General features: G+C 40.8%; 1 protein-coding gene across 1 annotated transcript; it reads left to right on the forward strand.

Moving 5' to 3' along the window:
• The first annotated feature begins 1,843 nt into the window (after window positions 1-1,843).
• FAM98A (family with sequence similarity 98 member A) lies at window positions 1,844-19,796 on the forward strand. The gene is made up of 9 exons (XM_064648537.1): window positions 1,844-1,975; window positions 2,218-2,296; window positions 5,176-5,324; window positions 6,882-7,016; window positions 9,860-10,044; window positions 12,255-12,335; window positions 13,641-13,757; window positions 16,263-16,430; window positions 17,927-19,796. The coding sequence occupies exons 2-9, from the start codon at window positions 2,244-2,246 to the stop codon at window positions 18,671-18,673; spliced, it is 1,635 nt and encodes a 544-aa protein (XP_064504607.1). The 5' UTR covers window positions 1,844-1,975; window positions 2,218-2,243; the 3' UTR covers window positions 18,674-19,796.
• The last annotated feature ends 1,688 nt before the right edge of the window (window positions 19,797-21,484 follow it).

Consider the following 21,484-nt stretch of genomic DNA (forward strand, 5'->3'; position numbering starts at 1 on the left):
TCTGAATCATCTGAGTAGTGTCAATATGGCGTTTACGTGCAGGAAATGTAGATGACAGCAAATGTTCCCTTGAAATTAGCACAAAATCCTCACTTCTCAACATGTGCAGATTCAGGAGTGGACACAGAAACAATGTCTATATAAGAAAATGAATTTTTTCATGTACTGCTTGCTCCTAGTCCTTGCCTGTGGGAAGAAAAAAAAGAAGGTTCAGAAGTAAGGGCTAAATGTTATGAAGACGAGAAGCAGCAGCAACTGAGGAGCAGGGCCAGACTGGACATATGGCGCTGCTTTGTACAGTTACAGCTGTGCAAGCAAGGTGAACTCAACCATTATATTAAAAAACCAAATAATCAAAACCAACAACAACAACAACAAAGTCACAAACTTTCAGCAGCAGTGTTGAATTTGTGAGGAAACAATCTAATCCTCCAAACCCCCAACTTAGACTACCCACCAGGCAAGGCTCCCAGGCAAAAACCTGGTAATGCTTTGAATAAATTCCAAATTAATGGACTAGAGTAAAAGCAGCTAATTCTTAACAGCAGTGATAAGACAGCTTGTCAGAAACCTTAATTTCTTTTTGTTTTTAAGAAAATTGAAGTAGCCTAAGGCTACACTTTACCAGCCACTATACAACTAGAAGCAAATACACAAAGAGGAAAGCCATATTATTTCTTTCACATTAAGATTTTAGCCTTAGGGAGGTAGTTTTCCCATAAATGTATAGATTGACCAGTCTTTAGTAGCGGAACTGGTGACTGAGCTGTCTGTCAGTGAAGAATTTCTAGCCCTTGAGGTACTGTTTCTTTATCCTCCGACGTATCTTGAGGCTACAAGAGGCTTCGTACTTTGACTGCAGCTTTTCCTCTTTATGCCTGCCAAGGGCAATTTCATGAAGTACAGGACTCCTCTCCTGCAGTCTCAGCTCACTGCCAGTGAGGGACCGGGATTGCTTTTGGCTTTCCCTGGCACGGCCCAGCCATCCGAACAAACCCTGCTTTCTTATCCATGCCTCCTTTCCAGTACCGATGTGCTTTCTGTGGGACTGCTGCATCTCAGGCAGGGGGGCAGTGCTGCCTGACAGAGCTGGGCAGAGCAGGCAAAACTGTCCCCTGTAACCCTGTAACTTAAGTTTTGTCATTAATGATGGATCTGTATCCACGTGCACGGCCTTCCCGCTGAAGATGCTGGCAGCTGAGCGACTGGAAGAAGTGAACGCTGTTACACCCCTCCTCTGCCCCCAGAATTTAAAATAAGTTAAAAAAACCGCTGGCAGAACGTTGCCTCGAGGGGTTTCACTGCCAGCACGGAGCCCTCGGCATCCCCGAACGCCACGTCCCCACCGGGACAGCGGGGCACTGCTGCAGACCGCGCCGCCGGGGCGCGGGGCACAGGCGCCGCCCAAGGAGAAACGAGTCCCGCGGATCCAAATTATTAGTTGAACTGAAACGATTTCGGTTTATCAATGTCATTCTCCCAGGGGCAAGCCCCGCGACACGCCTCGCCACGCGCGAGGCATGCCGGGATTTGTGGTCCCGGCGAGACCCCGCGGGGACGCGCTCTCGCTGCGTGGCGTGGCTTGACCCTTCCGCCACCCCGTCCTCCCGCCCGTTGCGCGACGCCGCTCGCCGCAGCACATTCCAGCGTGGGCCCCGCGGCGGGGAGAGGCGTGTTCTCCTTCCGGGTCTGCCCGCGGTACTGCCTGAACAGAGAAGTCCGGTCCTTGGCTCGTGCCGCGCTCCTGTCCCACACAGACACCCCTGTGCCCGCCCTTACGCCCCCATCTCAGCTTAACAACACTGCGCGGCTTAGCCGGATAGGCGGAGCCCGGCGCGCGAGCAGGCGGCGGCGGTCAGGCACGGAGGCGGCGGCCTGAGGGAAGCCGGCTGAAGCGCGAGGCGGGGGCCTGCCCGGCTCGGTCCCGCCCTGACATGCCAACCCGGCAGCCGCGGGCGCAGCAGCTGCGACCGCCGTGCGTGGGAAGGGAGCGGGGCGGGGGCGGCAGCGGGGCGGTGGGGCGGGGGAGCAGGGGACAGGATCAGCAAGAGAAGGAGAAAGAGAAGAGGGGTTTGGGCACTGGGGGCTCCCCCACCGCAGGGCGGGGTGTGAGGGTTGAGCTCCCCCCGCGGGGCCGGGACGGGCTGGCGGGGGGGATGGCGGGCGGCGGGAGGTCGGGTGCGGGTGCTGGTGGCGCTGAGTGCTGCTGTCGCGCAGGTCCTCCCGCCGTGCCCCGCCGCAGGATGGAGCTCGAGCTACTGGAGAACGACGTGCTGGAGTCACTGGAGGACCTGGGGTAGGTGTGCGGGGCTCCCGGTGCGGGCTGAGGGCGGGAGGGCGGCCCCGGCGTGGGACACGGCCCCACTGCCCGCCCCGCAGGGCCGCGGCGCAGGGCAGCCCCTGGAATGGCCCCTTTTCGTCAGAGCTGTCCCCGAACCGGGCCGGTGATGGTGCCCCAAGGCCAAACGGGCCGGTTTTCAGCTCTGCGGCCTTGGCGGACATTTCACGGCTCCCTGCGTGGGGGTTTCCTTGATCCATGCGGTGCCGTCTCGTTGGTAGCCCCTCTGTTGAACAGAGCGGCCCTAGCTGAGGGTGGGAAGGGATAAAGAGGCCCTTTAAGATGTCAGACAAGAAGAAAGCTTTCAGTGTTTATATTGGGTGAAAAAAACCGAAAAGAATTGCAAATGACAGAGGATCTGTCCCCTTTACGTTTTTTCTAGTATAATACAGCGCAGGAAATTTCTGCTGTTTAAACCTCTCACTTTGTCACAGTCAGTAAAAGTTATATAAATATGAAAGGAAGAGCTTGGAGAACATGCCCTGTTGTGAGCTCTCATGTCTGTAAGCTGTTGAGAGTTCAGAAGGTAGCTACGATTACACTGCTGCTGGTTCTGTGCAAACAGCTGTATTTACTCACATTGGCCAAGTTCCCATGAATCACTTTGTGGCTAGAGTCATTATGCTTCAAAAAAGATTATATTTCCAGGCTAAGCTGGTGATGCTAGTTCCAAAACTTGACAAATAGGCTTCTGTTTTGGCAGGTATTTCTGTGCCTGAAATGTGAAAAGGTCTCTGTGACATGATGAACACACTGTGATTGGCTCCCTTTTTGTTTTGTGTGTTAAGAAGGATATCAGTGGCTTGAAGGACTTGTGATTTGTGCTCCCCTTCTTTGCAATTATAGACAGAAAATGCTGTCAATTGTCAGCATAAACAAATAAAGTGAACAGTGAAAGCAGGTGAACAGATAAGTCAGATCAACCAAGATTGGCAGCAAAGATTGAAAAGAAAATTGGAGGACAAAAGACATGAGACTTCAACAGTAATGGTAACAATGGGGAAAACTGCTGCACCTACCTGAAGGGCTTCTGTTTCCTGGTGTCTGGAAAGACCTCTGTTTGAGGTTTTATGCTTTGGCAGTACCTCCACAATTCTTCATGGTTCAGTTTATTTTTTCTAATCAGATCCTGAAGACATTTCTAATATATTACTGGATTTTTTTTTTTTTTATAGCACTTCATGTCAGAGCTGTTTCTTTTTGTAATTGTGCTCAAGGTGTTCAGATAGTGGCCTCTTGCCTTGTAAATCAGCTTGTTGAACTGTTGGAAAAGCAAACAGACCAGATAGCACAATGTTACCAAAAGAGAACTGTAGCTCCAGAACATGTGCAATTGGCGAGAAAGGAAGGAAAAAGCTGCTTGCGGTCGGGAATCTGCAAGTTGGATTATTGGCCAGATAGATGTGTAGATGAAGTCATAATTATCAGAGATAACACAGTCAAGATGTCTTATCTGTCAAAGAGAAACTTTAGAAAGGGAGCCTCTGACATGACTAGTGACTTAAATCCTGATCCAGCCAAAGCAAAAGGATTGTCATCGCTTCCCTTCTACTTTGATCTATAACTGGATGCTTCTGTTTTGAGCCCCAGATGTTCCTGTACATGTGCAGGTCTGAAACGTCTGTGGGATGGGTCTTAAACTTGCTCTAATCAGCTTCTTGGGAGCGTCCAACCTACTGTGGTCATGGAGTAGGGTTGTAATACATCAGATTACAGTTTCCCACCAGCTGCTAGTAGATTAACTCTCAAGTCAAGCTACTATGTGAGGTAAAAGTTATTTTTGAGTGTGGCTTCATCATTTGAGTTGGATGAAGTAACAGACCATTACAGGGAAGGCCACATCCTTTGTATGTGATGTTAAGGACAAGAGCAGAGTGAGAAGAATAACATTTCAGTTTGCGCTTTCAGAGATTTTTGTTTTACTCCTCCGTTTGCTAAGGGTCACCTGGACTCACTGGACTGTTTTGATGTAGTGGTGTGACTTTACCCAGGAGTTTCAAAGAGGGATTTTGGTTGGTTATGTGCACTCTTGGATGTCTTTCTGGTTTGAGTGCAGTATATCAAAATAATATTGTGCATTTTTAAAAAAAATACTCTGGTAAATTCTGACTTTGTACTTCTACCTGGTTAATAAGGCAGTCTTCTTCCTATTCTTCCTCCTTCCCCTGAGAGATTATCGGCAAACAGATGTCCTGAAAGCTATGTCTTCTAAGATATTATCTGTAAACATTCTTACATTAGGTCTGATTTTTGGCTTACTTTGTTTATGCAAAGAACTAATTCTTTTTCTTTTTCTTGTGCCCCTTCAGGGAGGTGATTTTTCAAAGGAGGATATTGTTATACAGATCGCTTTTGTAACATTTGTATCAAAGGCTTTGTTTTGCATGGCAACCCTTTAGTACGTGATAGGAAATGACAGAAAGGATGCACTTGTTCAGCAGTAATTATTCCACATACTGTAAAGCAGTATGTAGAGTTCGAGAATGATTCTATGAAACTGCTTTTGCCTTGGATAGGTGTATTGTACGTAACATCTTTTTAAAGAGATGGAGGCAGAGAAGTATAACATTCTCTAGGATGAAACCTTTGATGATAATTTTTTGTGACACAATCTTTTTGGCAGTAGGCCGATGCACACGGAAATACTGAGTTTACTCAGGTGTTTTCAGTGTGCTTTTTGTTGCAGTTCAGTGCAGGAACATCGCCCCTTCAGGTGTTCAGCACTGCAGATGTGTTGAGGGTGTAGCTCTCAATATGTGTACAGCATGAAATAAATCTATCAGAGGACATCAGTCACAGCAAACATTAATAATCATTGCTTTTGTTTTACTTTTCAGTTACAAAGGTCCACTGTTAGACGACGGAGCGCTGGCTCAGGCAGTCTCTCAGGGAGCCAGTTCCCCTGAGTTCACCAAACTCTGTGCTTGGTTGGTATCTGAGTTACGGCTCTTCTGCAAACTAGAGGAAAATGTGCAGGCAACAAACAGTAAGTAGCAGCAAACATGCACTGAATGTGTGTTCTTGTGTGCTGTAAAGATTTGGGCTCACAGTATCTGTTGTACCAAGGAGTATTGTCTGCATGCTGCCAGATTTTGGATATTTTTCACCTCAAACTTCCCTAATGAGCAGCCAGTAGATATTGAAATTATAGTGGGGATCAAACAGTCTTTCTTCTGAAATTAGCTTTTTCTTTTAATTGTTCTACCATAGAGTTTTTTGAAAGCTCTTAGATGTATTTAGGGAAACAGTAATACTTGTAGATGTTTTATTAGATTATGAGAACACTTTTATTTCAATGCTTCTGTTCATAATTTTTATGTAAGAAATACCTACTGTTCAAGGTAACATTCTCATGACTACAGTAACCATATTTTCGTTTTTGGTTACCTTAATGCTGTGCATACTATGATTTTTCCCTCTTCATGAAAAACTCTGAGAAGGAGCCTGAAAATGTTTGTTTATTGTTTTGGTGGAGGACGCAAACCTTAGTTTTCAAAAAAATGTTATTTTTGGTCACCTGGTCATGACATTCTATAGATTAAATTGTTAAATTCGTATGATAACGTGCATTTCTGAATATCTAATATATTAACTCCTAATGCCTTTATGAGCTTAACTTTCTGTTTATTCAGTGGCCAAAGGTTGCTGCCTTTCACCTCAACATCTGTTCTTTTGCTCTTTCTCTCTGTTTTTGACATGTTCGTCCTTTCTTCTTTGAATGTATTTCACTCCCTTTCCCTGTAACAATACAACATCTCACCTGTTCTAGTAGTATAGGATTTCTCCTGTATGTTTTGTGTAAAAATACAGTCCAGAAGTATTCTAACGCCAATTCCGAATTCTCTAAACGCAGCGATAGAAAAGTGTTGGCTGAGCACTATCAAGTCCTGCCTTCATTCTGTGTGCCTTGAGTTTGTAAATAACAGACATTTGGGGCTGAAGTCTCGTTTCAAAAGATAAAAAATGTTACCTCTCATTAATCACTATTTTTTTACTTAACAAATTCAAATTAGTTTCAGTAATTTTTGACAGAAATATCAGTCAAAGGTTTGGTTTATGTGATTTAATTGTTTTTAAAGGTATTGGTATGAAATAAAGGACGTTGACAAACATGATCCTACAGGGAGAAGCAGTAAAAACTCGTAAGGAGAACTTATAAACCATAGTTATTATTTATGACTTTGTCAGAACTCTCTAACACATTTGTAGTGGGAAGAGTTAGTTGATATTTAAAGTATGCCTGTAAGATTTGAATTTTTTAGTGTCACATTTCATTGTAGAAGTTGTTAGTACCTGTCTGTTGTAGGGGGAAAGCTACATCAGTGAAATGTAATTTTACAATAATGAAGAATGTTATAGTTCCAAATAGGTTGTACTGTGTCTTTGAGGAACCTAAAGAATGCATTCGACTTCCATTAAAACCAGGTTTTAATATTAAATAGTGACTGGAGCAAAGCATGTATTTTTTTAAGTAGCTAATTAATTCTAATCATAGCCCCATATATGTTAGCTGTAAACAAATTATTGTCCTTTTCTTTCTAAGGTCCAAATGAAGCAGAAGAATTTCAGCTTGAAATGAGTGGGTTGCTGGCTGAAATGAACTGTCCATATGCATCATTAACATCAGGAGATGTGACAAAACGCCTTCATAATCAAAAGAACTGTCTCTTGCTGCTTAGTAAGTTAGAAGGGTGCTTGCAAGCAGATCTGGTTTTGTGCAAGATTCACAGTATTGTTTCTAACACTTAATGAGATACTGTTTTGTTTACCACAGTGTGCCACAACATAGTTACCTAAAAACATACATTATTTTTTTCTGTAATTTACAGCATCATAATATCACACTTCTGGTTTTATCAGTCAGTATAGAGCCAGTATATGATGGAAAATATTCTGAGTATTAACCTTTTCACATTTGCTAGGAAAAAGCCTGACCTATTATTTCTCAAAAGGTACACCAAAGATGGAATAATTTGAAGACTTCTGCCAGAATTTAACTACTGAATTTTATTTAGAATGGTTGTAAAAATGACCACTATCATCAGATGCATCATCATTTTGGAGCCCTCAGTGTGATGACTTGCAAGGTGCAACAAGACTTGCATTTTCCTGCACTGACAATGATTGTAGTTGTTGTGAAAAAGAGAAAATGTTTTATCCCAATTTCCAGTTCTTTTTATCCTCTTCTTTTGTAAATCACTGGAGTGTTGCTTTCTGCTGATTGAAAGGAAACTAACATTAGCGGTGGTGATTTCTTCTGTTTTCCACCCAGTGGACCTCAATGGCTAAATTGGTTTTATTTCTGCCTAGGAAATGTTAGAGGAAAAGAAATGATTCAATTACTTGAATAATACTGATTCACATTAAAATAAAAAAAATTAAAAGCCTCAGAGTTAGAAACTGTAGTACTCATTTTAATCTAATCTTTAACATAATGTTTTATTTGCTTCTTCAGTTGCTGCTGATTCTATAACCTTTCAAAACAAATGTAGTTCTGCCTTCAGCTGAGATGTAAGAAATTACAGAGTTTAGATTCCTGTATTTCAACAGTAGGAGAAAGATGAGTAGACTTAATCTGATTTTTTTTTTTTATAGTATGTTCAAAAACATCAGATGAAGTGAGATAGTTGTTGCATTTAAGATGTTTTGTAGCTCAAACAATCGGCCCTTCAGCTTATTTTCTGTAAGCCAAACCATTCAGTAGGTCTGGCTTGTCTGTGACACACAGTTTATCCCAGAGGTCCTCTGTGATGTACGTTTTGGTAATATAAGGCCATGTTCAGGAGCTGAACTCTGCTATCCCATCTGGCAGGAATGCTGTGTTTACTGTCAAATGTGAAATTCCAATAGTGCCAGACTCCTTTTTTGTGTACCATGATAGTTGCATAGCTTTCTTCAACTGCATTAAGCAAACTTATTAGTTATCCTGTTGTATGTGAGCCATAAACCAGTATTTTTCTGGAGAAACAGAATAACTCTCTGTAATGAAATGCCAGGGTATTTTGCATTTTAACAAAATGCAGCACAGTTTATGCCAATTGGAAGATGTAGCAGAATTGCTGGGAGGAAAAAGCACCAAATAAATGTAAGTAGTTAGGATTGATTGCCTTGGTGTGTAAGCATGACTAGAATACAATATTAAGCACTGGTATCTGCAAAAATAAAAAGTACAAGTTTCGAGTTGGTTCAGAAAAGATCTGCTAAAAAGACTCACTGTCTGAAGAACATTTGTCTTACAGTGATGGACTTAAAAATTTCAGTCACTGTTAGAGGAGGTTGAAAGTAGCTTAGATGTGATCTCTGAATTCTTCAAACAAAATTCTGCTCTTAGTTTTTTTTTTTCAGGAGGCCTGAAAAGAGTGTAAATAATTGAAAGTTCAATGTAAGAAAAACCTGTATGAAGTACTGTTGAAAGAACTTAAAAAGGATTTTTTACTGCTTTACTTATTCTAAGTATTTTCTAATTTATAAGGTGTTCTGTGTCTAGTGGAAGACATTCTAGAAATTTTGAAGAAATTCTAGAGATCACTAAAACACTGTATTCTTTTCTTAATCTTTTTATCTGTCCCAGTTTTATAAGTAGTAAACTGCTCTTGCATAACCATGGGTTTACTTCCCTGCTCACAAGTCTCTCTGCAGTATCTGTTTTTCAATTCTTATTTTTAGAAACATTTATTTATGTTATTGCTAAGGTCAGTCAGTGTGATTCATGGTAAAAGTATTGGTTAAACCTGTGCATTTTTTAAAATTCAAACTTTAAAATTGTGACAACTGCAAAAAAAGCTGTTTATATCACTGTAACTGATACCTGATGCTGAAATTTTGGGTTTATATCATGTTCAGAAACTATGATTTTGATTTTTCTTTTTTCTTGTTTGAGAAAGGAGTTCTGATGTGGTGATAGGCTCTTGCAGTTCTGATATTGAAGAGAACTGCAGGCATTCTAGTTTCCATTTTCATCAGTTAAAGCCTTTCTTTCTGAAGTTATTGTAAACCCGAACTCTCAATAGTACCTTTAAGTGGGATTATTTTTCCGCTCTGCATTTTGCCTGGGGAAGTCGAGGAGATTCCTTCAGCATTTCACTTCTCTCTACTCATTTGCTTGCTTTCTTTCCTAGAGCCTCAAGGAGTGCTTGCTTGCCTCTCCTAAAGTGCATATCCTAGTCACTCCTCTGACTTGATTCCATGTTCTCTGTTTCCTATCTTTGCTGGGCTAAGCCTGAAGGAAAAGAGCTGTGTTCTCTTGAACTCTGGGATTAATACCCACTGGAATCATAGGGATTTTTTCCAGGCTTTGATGGTTTGTACTAAACCTGTCCCCTGTTTGTTGTGTTTCTAGCATTGAACTCAGTGATTATTAGAAATATGAGTGTTCTGTGGATACAAAAGTTCTAGCCCACACTCTATCTAAAACAGTCCATTTACACATTTTTTTGGTTGTAAGCACTTGAGTTTTCACTGGTTCTAAAATAATTTAACTCTGCTATATCCGATGCTCAGATCTAATTTTTCTTACCCCAGCATACCTCATCTCAGAACTGGAAGCTGCCAGAATGCTGTGTGTGAATGCCCCTCCTAAAAAAGCCCAGGAAGGAGGTGGCAGTGAAGTCTTTCAGGAGCTAAAAGGCATATGTATTGCTTTAGGCATGTCCAAGCCTCCCGCCAACATAACGATGTTCCAGTTCTTCAGTGGAATTGAAAAAAAAGTAAGATCCAAATAAAGGAAAATTGGAGTATTTATGATGTTACTGTTTTGACATAAAATAGTTCTGCTGCCTGGGCGAGATTTGTCTCTTGTGAAACTCCAGTGTTGGAATTGTGAAGGAGAGTTATTGTGTTATACTGAGTATGCCAAGAGTCAGGATTTTGAAAATTAATTTAAAGGCTTTTTTTATGCCAAGGCACAAGGTCAGGGACTGTTGCTGTCACTGCCTTCCAAAGTGACTGGTCTAGGTTTTAATGTCATCACTCTTTGCAGAAGATGTGAAAAATGCTGAGCTTAGGCCTCAGGAAGAATGTTAAAGAGAAGTATCTTCCAAGAAATACACCTAGACTAATTTTTACAGGAAACTAATGTTTTAAAAATTTTTATGTTAAAAGGTAGTGTAACTAAAATTTTCACCTTTTCCCTAAGGCTTCATCAGTTCCTGTGATTCCATTTATTTTTGTTCTTTACCATGTGTGTGTTCCCCAGGCTGCTGTAATTTTTTTTAAGAAGAAATTTACTTTTGATTGAGTAACTTTTGTAAAGCAGAGAAATGAAGTGGTACGGACTGTCCAGTGCACAGACCAAGGGTGGGGGACAGAAAGCTTTTAAGTCACGTTTAGGGACTTGCAGAGTAGGGTAGAGCAGAACAGCAGAAGAGGACCTGTTTAAAGAACAGACATGATTGTAAAGCTCCCCAAAATACTTTCAGAGTTGATTGACCTGTTTCATTGTCTTTAAACAAATCCAAGCAACTGAAATAATGTTCCATTTCTTTGCAAGAAACCAGTTTGGTTTGACAGGAGGAGGAGGATGGTTTTCCATCAGAAGTCCAGGCTGTAGAATGGAAGCAATTTGTTTTCTGGTTTTGACACTATCATGGGTACTAAATAGACACGTAAGAAATCTGTACTTCCATTTTCTGTAAAAGGTAGAAAATATTCATAACAATGAACAATGCTAGCAAGCTTTGCTGTTTAAAGAAACTATAGAAATACAAGATACCAAATAGATCAAAATCCTCTTAATCTGGGAATTCTGTTACGTTTTACTAATACACTTTTCTTTTACATTGTCTTGTAAGGTTAAATGAATGTTATCTCAATGATGTATCAAAAAAACCCTAACAGTCCTTAATAGCTTCATAAAATACACCAGGAATCTCTAACCTACAGGGTTTTTAGAAATTGTATATAAGGTGCAGTGTTTACAGTCCACATACTTCAAATGTTGGTAGGATTTGAGGAGAAAGTAAATCTGACTAATAGCTGAAAAACTTAAATTTCACTTTGTAACTGTAAATACATCACTAAGCAAAATGTGAAAACTTAACATAGGGTGAATATTTTGCTCTTGACTGTAAGATGGTGTTTATAAAAAGAGATTCTCCTAAAGTTTTGTACAGTTTGGAGTAGGATCTTTGTATAATTGACTCTCTTTGTTAATGATCCACCACATTAAAAAAAGAAATTGCTGATACTTGAATGAACTGCTACCTCTGCTATTTGAAGAACTTAGGTTTAAAATCTTCAAGTTAAATGAATTTGGCTCAGCAGCATTGGAAAAGTAGGTCACTGAAAGTCTTAAATCAACTGCTGGAATGAACAGCAAGGAAGTTGAAAAATGTGGTTTGCAGCAGAACAGAAGTGAAGTTGTTTTGTTTGGTTTTTCTTCCAATGCTTTGGTCCAAGTTTTTGTCACTGCTATTTCATTTCTTACCCCTGAAGTCCTCAGAAATTTTGAGACGTGATAGATTATCTAAGTTGTGCCCAAACTTTTAAAATGCAAGTTAAGTTTTTGTATTAAAGATTTTCTCCTTTTGACTGTAAAGTGAGGTCCTTCTTTAGTCATCTTATATTTCACATAATCTTAATACAGTCTTTTTGATAGAAGTGTGGAGGATTTTCTGAATTAAAGAGATGACGTGTAGAATAATCACTCTGTCTTCAAAAAGACCTGTACCTCATGGTAGCTTTCTGTTTTGTCTGTAGATCTACTCTATAGTCCCTTCTCTTAATTTTTAAGTAATTATAGCTGAGACTACCAGAAATATAAAAATAGTTGCTTTCTAAAAGAAGTGTGCTTGGTTCTCTGTTCCAGAGAAAACGACTTGTCATGCCTTTGACTGTCCAACAGTCCTCTCCTTTAATTTGAATCTTGAAAAGCTAATTTTTTTAGCCAATGCTTATATTCTTATATGTCTCCTAACAGCTGAAGGAAACTCTAGCAAAGGTTCCACCTAATCACGTTGGAAAACCTTTATTGAAGAAACAACTGGGACCAGCTCACTGGGTGAGTAGTTGCAGGTATTGGAGCCTGTTGCCCTTTTTTAGGTATACGAAGTATTGATCTTGATTCTGTGTGTTGCAATATGATTTTTCTCTTTCTGAAGATAAGAAGACAGTTTCTTGCAGTATAACATACATATTGGTACAATGAATGTTCAGCAGTTGATAAAATCTTTCTCATGAATCTGTATGTCCAGACGCAGGGTAAACTTCTCCAAAATAAAGGCAATTTACAGATGGTGACCAGCATGCTTATGCAGTAGCTTAAACCTTCCTCTCCTGCCCTTTACCAGCACTGTCTGTGTGACCTAGCCTTGCTGAGATGGTGTCACATCCCCTCTTTTGGCTTCTTTGTAGCCAACTTGTGGGTCTGTCCATAATTTCCTTCTCTTTCTCTCATTTGGAGTAGTCTGCTTCCTTAATAGCCTCTCCAAGAGGCAGTGAGTCACAGGTGGGAGCTAAGAGGGGCTGTACACCCAGGCTGCAGAGGTGAGGTCACTTCCAGCTGGAATTTGTCACCTGCTGTTCTTGGAGGATGGTGCCTGGGTTAAGCACTGCTGCTGCACTGGCACAAAACCGTGGCTACTGCTGCAAGACTGCAAGTCTCTCTTGTGTCTCTTGCTTAAGGCTGTAGCTCATCTACTCCCAACACTCTCTTTCCTCCAACAGTTGTTTTGAGACTGAAAGTGGACCCCAGCACCCTGATCCAGCCAGGCTTCTGTCAGTACATAAATTGTTTCCCTAATGGTGCACATCTCACTTGTTGCTCTGACTAGACACTGTGTGTTTCTTGTAATGGCTTTTCCCTGTAGGGCACTTTGTTGTCTTGCCTGTATGCAGATTGTGCTTTAATCAAGATCCTCTTACAGTACTTCACTTACTGTTTTTCCTCTATCTTTGTCCTTCCTACTTTTTAAGGAGGCAAGGACTCTCTGGTCCGTAGGACTTATATATGGCCTTGCTTCAACTTCATGCCCATAGTATTTTCTCACTTTTGCTTCTCTGTCCTGACTGGTGTTGAGAAATGCCTCAGCAGAGTATGCAGTTTTTATGGCCCTTCTGAAAAAGACATCTGTGGTGTTAGAAATGGTAGAAGGCTGAACATAACAGAGCCTTTGAAGCCTTCAGGAAAATTGCATCAGCGGGCATAGCTTGGCTGTGAGTCCATTTGACAAGGCAGATAATTGCAGTCTTAAGCCCTGCATACTATCTCTGTCTTCATCTCTTTCATCCACATAATTTAGTAATTTAGTAAGTAGAAACATTTTATCTGTAATCTACAGGTTATGTTTGCAAATGTTTGTTTCAGGAAAAAATTGAAGCAATTAATCAAGCCATAGTCAACGAATACGAAGTCCGAAGAAAACTGTTGGTCAAACGTTTGGATGTTACTGTGCAGTCGTTTGGCTGGTCAGATAGAGCTAAGGTACAAACAACTTGCTGGGAAGTCCTGGTTGATGGTAACACTTTATAATAAGTATCTCTGGAAAACTGCATCGTTTCATCCTTTATGAGTAAAAGAATAATTGCAGGTGTTGTCCATTTTTTGTTTAGAATTTCTGAAGAAGTTTATGACAATGTAAGATGACTAAAAAAATTTTACTTAAAACTGATTTGTTGGATTTTAAAACAGTATGTATAAGGAGAAGATGGTATGTAACTATACACCAAAGCCACTGGAAAAGAATAGAGAAGATTAGTGATCCAGCCATGTGCTTTCAGAGTACCGTAATGTGAACCATTAAATGCTGTCTCTGTGTGATGGTAGAAAAGCATCTTCCTGTTGACCATCCCTTATCTTACTTTGTGCTGTCCACAGTGATCAGATTTCCTTATCTCAAAGTGTGTCTGCAAGCACAACTCCACAGATGCACATGAAAAAAACTGCTAAGGCACTACTTGTTCTTACCTCATAGACAGGGTAATATTTTATGTGCTTCTTTTGTCTTTGAACTGTGCAAGTGGCTGTGACATGAGATCTGTTCTCTCTTGAGTATGTAATACATATTCTGCCTATAAAAGTAATTACATGGTTTCCTTAGTTCCCGTGTTTCATAGTGAAAAAGAATGACAAGATTTAAAAACTAGTACATATAATTTATTTTCTAGGACTAAAACAGATATGCTAGCATGCTGTTAATTATGCTGCTGACAGTGTTTGAGATTGAGTTATTAGTGCAAACTGTGACACATAGAGTCATCAGTTGTTTTTTCTTGATAAATTTTTTAATCAAAAAGCAACTGTACTTTAGTAATAAACTATGGCCTGTCCCCTTTTCTGTTTTGTCACATGAGTAGGACTTCTACTGGTGTAATATCTCTTAAACCTTGTATGTCAGATTTTTTAGTAGATGATTGAAGAACTAGCTGATTGTTTGAGTATTTTAATAGTGAATAAAAATGAGTAGAAGCATGGATTATGTTTAAAAAACAGGGACTTCTAATTGTGTTATAGCTTTGGCATTCATATCCATGCATATTTGGGTTTTTTCCTAGGAGAATTTTTAGGTGCTTTTGAACTTGACTAACTACAAGTCTTTTCACAAAACCCACAAATTGTGTATACACATTTATATCTATTGAAATGCAAATCTTTTTTTTTCAGACAAAAATAACAAAATAACAATACAAAATTGAAGAATGTGGCTCTAGTATTCCAGACATGCAATACAATTTATTTTAACAGTAACTTCTAGCATGAAGTACCGTATTCTTTTTTTATTTAAAAAGTATCAGAATACAGTAGTATGACTAAATAGCCACTTCTCCAGGTAGTAGAAACAGCAGAGAAAAAACCCACTTTGTAGTCTATTATTAGGGGTTTTTTAAGTGAAAATTTCAAGTTTCACCTCAAACAATATCATAGCACCAAAACACTGTGCTCAGAGCTCAGTCAAACTTGCTAGGGAAAAACATACTAGTACTCTGGTGAATGCTTTTGCTTTTCCTATCTTTAGCCAGCGTCATATTCCAGTTTTCTGTCTTTAGATGGAAAATAGGATTTTAGGATTTTAAAATGTGCTCCTGAGTTTTTTGCCCTGTTGAGATATGCTGGAAAACCTGGTTTGCCTATCTTCACTTCTGTCATCTGGGATCCAGACAAAAAAATGTTCGGATTACAACCTGGTTTATCCTAACTGCATCCCACATTACACTCTGTTGATAACTGAAGAGAGAGGTAACTGGTGTATTAGCTCATGGCTGATAGCACAGATTTCTATTGTGTCTGTCAGCTGGAAAGCTTTTGAGGTGTTCAAAAAGGCCAAAATGGTTAAAATGGTTAACAGTAGAGAAAGAGAGACTGCATACAAGGGAAAGTTGACTGTAGGATCTCATTTCTCGTTTGGGCATAAAGTTTTCAAGACAAAGGACTGAATTAGAACAAGCACTTGAAAGCTTTAGTTCTGCCAGTATGTGTTGATGCCTTGTCTTTGAGAAGAAGCTGACTGGAATGAAGAGTGGAAAGAGTTAACCTTTTTCTGCTGGTACAGAGTTGGAGATGGGGTGATGCTGTGGTCTAACTGGAATGGGTGCGGGTCAGGGTGCAGGCACAGTAGGAGGTCTGGAGGCTAAACACAGATGTGTTTCAATATCTTCTAGACATTAGCAGTAATTCATATAATTATATGACACACTTCTAGTCTGTATTTGACTGCCTGAAAGTAATGCAGTCTGCTTGTATATATTGTTAAAATTGTCAGCTCATTGGCAGTTCAGTCAGAATAGTGTTTCCTATTCACTTAAGAAATTAATTTGACAAATGCTAGCTTTGTTGCAGTAATTCTTAGTTACAAAGTGGTTTTCACTGCTTTTTTATTAATTCTTTGTTCTATTTGCAGTAGTGGCTAGTTTTTCAGTGCTGATTTGATTCTTTTGGTGAGGTGTCCCATTGCTTTAGCTGACTGGGCTTTGGTTTTCTTCTCTTCAACAGAGTCAAACAGAAAAACTGGCTAAAGTCTACCAGCCAAAACGTGCCCTCTTATCTACTAAATGCACTATATCCATAGCAAATCTCTTGGCAGCTCGGCAAGATCTGTCAAAGATTATGAGAACAAGCAGTGGGTCCATCCGAGAGAAGACTGCATGTGCCATTAATAAGGTACCTTTGGTGACAAATGGTTTGTTCTGTTAGGAGTATTTAAGTAACTTTAATGTAGTAATACATCCTGGGTTTTTTTAGAATACTAAGTGGAATTTGGAAATAAAGGATAAGATATTCCAGACTATGCATCAGTGCATTATGAATACTGGAATTTTAGCTGTTTAGGTTTACAGTGCCCCTTCTTTGGGGCAGTAAAAAATCGCTGAAATATCTTTTATTACTTTCAGTGGGAGCAGGCCTGCTCTGTCTGATCAGAATTACTGAAGTCATTACACTGTTACTACCTAATTCTGTCAGTGTGTCTCAAATAAGACCTACATAATAACTATGTTTCTGGTCTATGTAAATAGAGTATATTAAGATCACAAAGCAAGGATCCCACAAGTTAGATTGTCATGGGTACACAAATAGGTGATAATCAAGGATGTAGTTCTAATAATGACATAGTAGGAACATGATTTAGACTAAACAACTTGCTTTGTTTCAAAAGTTATGATTTTATAGTAATAGGCTCACAAAAGCATACATGCAGAACATGAAGCTCAGTAGCTATGTACAGCAGTGTACTTGGTGCTTTAAAAACTGTGGGTATAGATGCATGCTTTTCTACTTTCTGAGTACCAGCTGTGTTTCAGGTAAAGCTGTAATTTAGGAGAGAATAGTGGTGTGCTGATTTGACGACAGCCTATCCACCCCAAAAAATATTCACATCTTTTTAGTGTTGTTGGAGTGTGGAGTGTAAGAAATTAAGTGGTAAGACAGGTGTGACTGTATCATAAGATTGTATGTATGTTTTACTAGGAACTGCCCTGCTGGTGATCCATATTCTGTTAGTTAATCTCCATTATCAATATTAAATGTTTTCCAAGACAGTAACATGAAATAAGAAAGTAGTATACTTCCATTGAAGTTCTTTTGTTATGTTGTTTTGAAATTTGAAGCAGTGCAAATGTCCTGGTCCAAGTCTTGCTAAATTCTTAAATCACACCATACTTGGACAGCTGGAGACCTGTAGAGCCTTGCTCAACTCTGATTAGTGCTGTGTGACACCTATCTGTTGTTGTGTAAGTTTTTGCATGTTCTTACTGAAAAATTGAATTCTTTACCCCCTGTTTATCAAACCAATGGCTTCTACAGCAAGTCAGAACACTAGTTGAGAGCCTGTGTTGCCCTATGCTTGTTTGAGATTAGCAGTCTGCACTAGTAAACAGTTAGGTGAGCGGCTGTATTGGTGCTGCCTGTGCTGGTGTGCCTGCTCTGTGAACAAAAAACACAGGTCTCCTGACTTGTCTTGTTAGCAGTGCTTCAAGTACTAGATAAACCCTGTTTAATTTTTATTTACTGGAGACAGAGTTCCGTCACGTTCAAAGAGAGAAAAGTTTGCCTCTGGATATAAAAATCGTGGAGTGGCTGCTGTTTGTGGTGTCTATCAGTAAATGGACTCTTCTGTGAGGTATTAAAACTCCTATCACAGTTCTCCCTTCCCTTTGCAGGTGCTAATGGGCAGAGTGCCTGACAGAGGAGGAAGGCCCAATGAAATTGAACCACCACCTCCTGAGATGCCACCATGGCAGAAAAGACCGGAAGGTGGTCCCCAGCAAGGCGGTGGCAGAGGAGGAAGAGGTGGCTACGAGTCTTCCTATGGAGGGCGAGGAGGTTATGACCATGGGGGTCATGACCGAGGAGGAAGAGGAGGCTATGACTCATATGGAGGGCGAGGAGGTCATGAACAAGGAAGCCATGATCGAGGGGGACGAGGAGGACGTGGTGGTTATGATCATGGCGGCAGAGGAGGTGGAAGAGGAAACAAGCTTCAAGGAGGCTGGACAGATGGCGGAAGTGGTGGCTACCAGGATGGTGGCTACAGGGAGAGCAACTACAGAGATGCAGGTTTTCAAACAGGTGGCTACCATGGTGGTGGTGGTGGCTACCAAGGAGGAGGCTATGGTGGCTACCAGTCGTCGTCTTATTCTGGAAGTGGCTACCAAGGGGGTGGTGGTGGCGGCTACCAGCAAGACAACAGATACCAAGATGGGGGGTCCCACAGTGACCGAGGGGGTGGGCGTGGAGGAGGAAGGGGCGGCCGTGGCGGTCGTGGCCGTGGAGGTCAAGGAGGCGGCTGGGGGGGCAGAGGTGGACAGAACTTTAATCAAGGAGGGCAGTTTGAGCAGCACTTCCAGCATGGAGGTTATCAGTATAACCAGTCTGGCTTTGGACAAGGAAGACACTTCACCAGCTGAGGCTGCTAAAAACTTACACTTCAGGAGAGCTCACATAACAGAAACCTGGTTTCAGAGGCCTTACTTAATTGCTGCTTGAATTAGTTTGTACAGGTTTGTACACAGCAGGTAGAATCTCTTTGGGATGTTTTCCATTGAGCAAAGTACAACTTTGTGTAGACTTCTCCCCACCCACCTCCAATCTGTCTGAATTAAAGGCATTCTCACTGCTCACTGCACCCTAAACATCGACTAATAGCCATGCTTTTTGGAAGTTGGACTGGTTCCCTCTGCTCAAAACACTTTTGTTCTGAATCTGCCTGCTGTGTTTGCCTTCCATTTTGATTTAGAGAAATACCAAGACCTGCCAAATTTGTCTATTATAATACCCAATAGAATTTCTGCGGTTTTTTGCCCCAAGTAATTTTTCAGTTACATGTTCTAATATCGATTTGGAGTATTGCCTTTTGACTTGCTGACCTCTTGTTCTAGTCACGGTGACGTTACACGGACGTGTGTGCGCACACCGTGAACTCCCTCTGACGAACAGGTTTTTGGTCTATTATATGAGCTCTACTGTGGGTGCCACGTTCAGTAGCCTTATTTCCTGCTAAACAAAGTTTTCCCACCCGCTCAATTTTGAAGACTGACTGCCGCCAAAATCTGCAAAGATCATTTCAAACTAAGCTAAATTGTGAACCAATAGTGTGTGTAGGCCTGTAGTTAGGTGTAGCAATTCAAACTGACCTGCATCCATCCAAAACAAGTTGCTTCTCCTCCAAACCTAATTTTTACTTGAAATCAGCTAGAAGTTACAAACTGAAGTTTATTTTATTTGCAAGTTAATACCACTGGCTCAGCAAATCTAGGGCAATTTGTTTTGGGGGTTGTCTTTTCAAAGAAATGCACTACGGCCTGGGAAGATTAGTTCCTGCCTGGAGGAAGCCCTTTTATTATTGCTGCAGAAAACAAAACCTGGCTGAGTTTGGTGTTCTGACGTTTTGGGTTTTTTTTCTTTACTGAAAGCCACATAATGCTTCTTGCTGGGTTTTTTGTGTACATAAACATTGTCAAGCTGTGAAAGAAAATGGCTGAAGGTGTGCTGTTGTATAAAAGGTGAGCAATAAAAGTATCTGTATGTTCACTTTGCTTTAGTTTCTCTTCCTTGATGTAGTAAGAAGCAGTTACTACAGTTGCTGGAAATTCATGGGGATTTGTCTGCTTCATCTTTTTACATTTTAATCTGTTTTAGATTTTGTAGTTGTCCCAGCTGTACTATACATTCTGTCCTTTGAGAAGCTGTCAGAACAAGAGCATATGGGAGGAACTGATTTTCAATTGCTCTGACTTTTGTTCTGTTCCTCCCTCTGAACTGGAGTAGCAGCATGTAGTACTGTCTCTTGATGTGTAAAGTTATTCTTAGACTATGTGAGCATCTCTCTCCCAGGTTATGCTCCTGCATGCCATGTGAATGTGGTATGCTGCTTCTGGGAACTCTCCTGATGCTCACCAGCCTTGTGGAAAGGTAGGTTCCTGCTACTGTGCTCAGATCACTGTAGCAGAGGCTGTGCTGATGGCGGAGTCTATCTGACATGTCCTTGGGGCTAAATCCAGATTGATGCAGACAGGAGGAGTTCCTTGGCTTACAGTAATTGCACAAGTATTTGAGGGAATCTGTGTAAAGCTGGTGTTGCTGTAACTTAAGATAATCATGTAAATAAGCTGATAAACATTGCTTAGAAGTGATTTGCCTGTATTTCATTCCACAGTCAACCTGAAAAATCTCCTGTTTAATTTATTGAGGCCACTAGATGCTGCTAGTGATTCACAGGTTGGAGGCAAAGGTCCCTGTGAATGGCACTTGGGAATCTGACTTAATGGCTCTTCTCCTTTAGTGTTTCAAACAAATTTAACAAGCCTGACAAGGGAAAAGCTTTCTATATTGAATCTAGGTCATTGAGGATCACTGATCTAGATTTATCTCTGTGTAATACCGTTCAAATTATGGGCATCTAAAAGTGAACGTTGCTGCTTCACAAAGGTATTCGTGGTTTCTTACAGCACCACGCTCCAAGAAGGTATCTTCCTTGTGGAAGAGTAATACTTTGTGAGCATTACCTGGTGACTAGCTGAATTCATGCAAAAATAATTAGTGGGCTTTTTTAACAATTAAGATTCCTGCAGCTAGGTCAGTCTTGGACTGGTAAATGCAGAAAGACTAACAGAGTTAAAGAGCCTTCTGCTGGAAATGTAATATCTTCAAAGCTTCTGCTTTTCTTCACGCTTCTCACTGCAAATAGGCTGGTGTTTTCTGTCAATGCATTAGAGTGCTGTAAGCTTGTTCCTAGCAAGAGAGAACCCTGGAGGCTCTTCAGAGAGCCCCTAGTAGAGTGGAATCAACACCTTCAGAGATTTCTTTCTGTGCCAGAGCTGCCAGTTCCTCTGCAAGGCTATGGCTGTTGCTGCGGTGAACAGTCTCACCTTTGCACATTGTGACATGATACTGGGGTGGGAGCATAGAGCTTCCCCTTCCTCATTCTAGATAGCTTTTTTTCTCATCAAAATATGTTGCTTCTCCTCCCTCTTCCAGGACTTAGGGTAAACCGAATCCCGCTTTATGCTATTTGAGGGGGAAAGTTAAAAAACTAATAAAAATCAGAAGGCGGCAAAACATGAGGCTTTACTTTTCCAACAGGAAAGAAAACACTTTGCTTCTGCCAGCTGTTGTTGTTTTTCCTTACTCTATTGTTTCCTCCTAGTGTGCTGTGACTTCTTTGTTCCCCAGAGAAAACAAGCTTTGTATATGTGGAGAGAGCAGCTTTGATTAATGAA

This window comes from Pseudopipra pipra, chromosome 3 (genome assembly GCF_036250125.1).
Source record: "Pseudopipra pipra isolate bDixPip1 chromosome 3, bDixPip1.hap1, whole genome shotgun sequence".
NCBI classification, from domain to species: domain Eukaryota; kingdom Metazoa; phylum Chordata; class Aves; order Passeriformes; family Pipridae; genus Pseudopipra; species Pseudopipra pipra.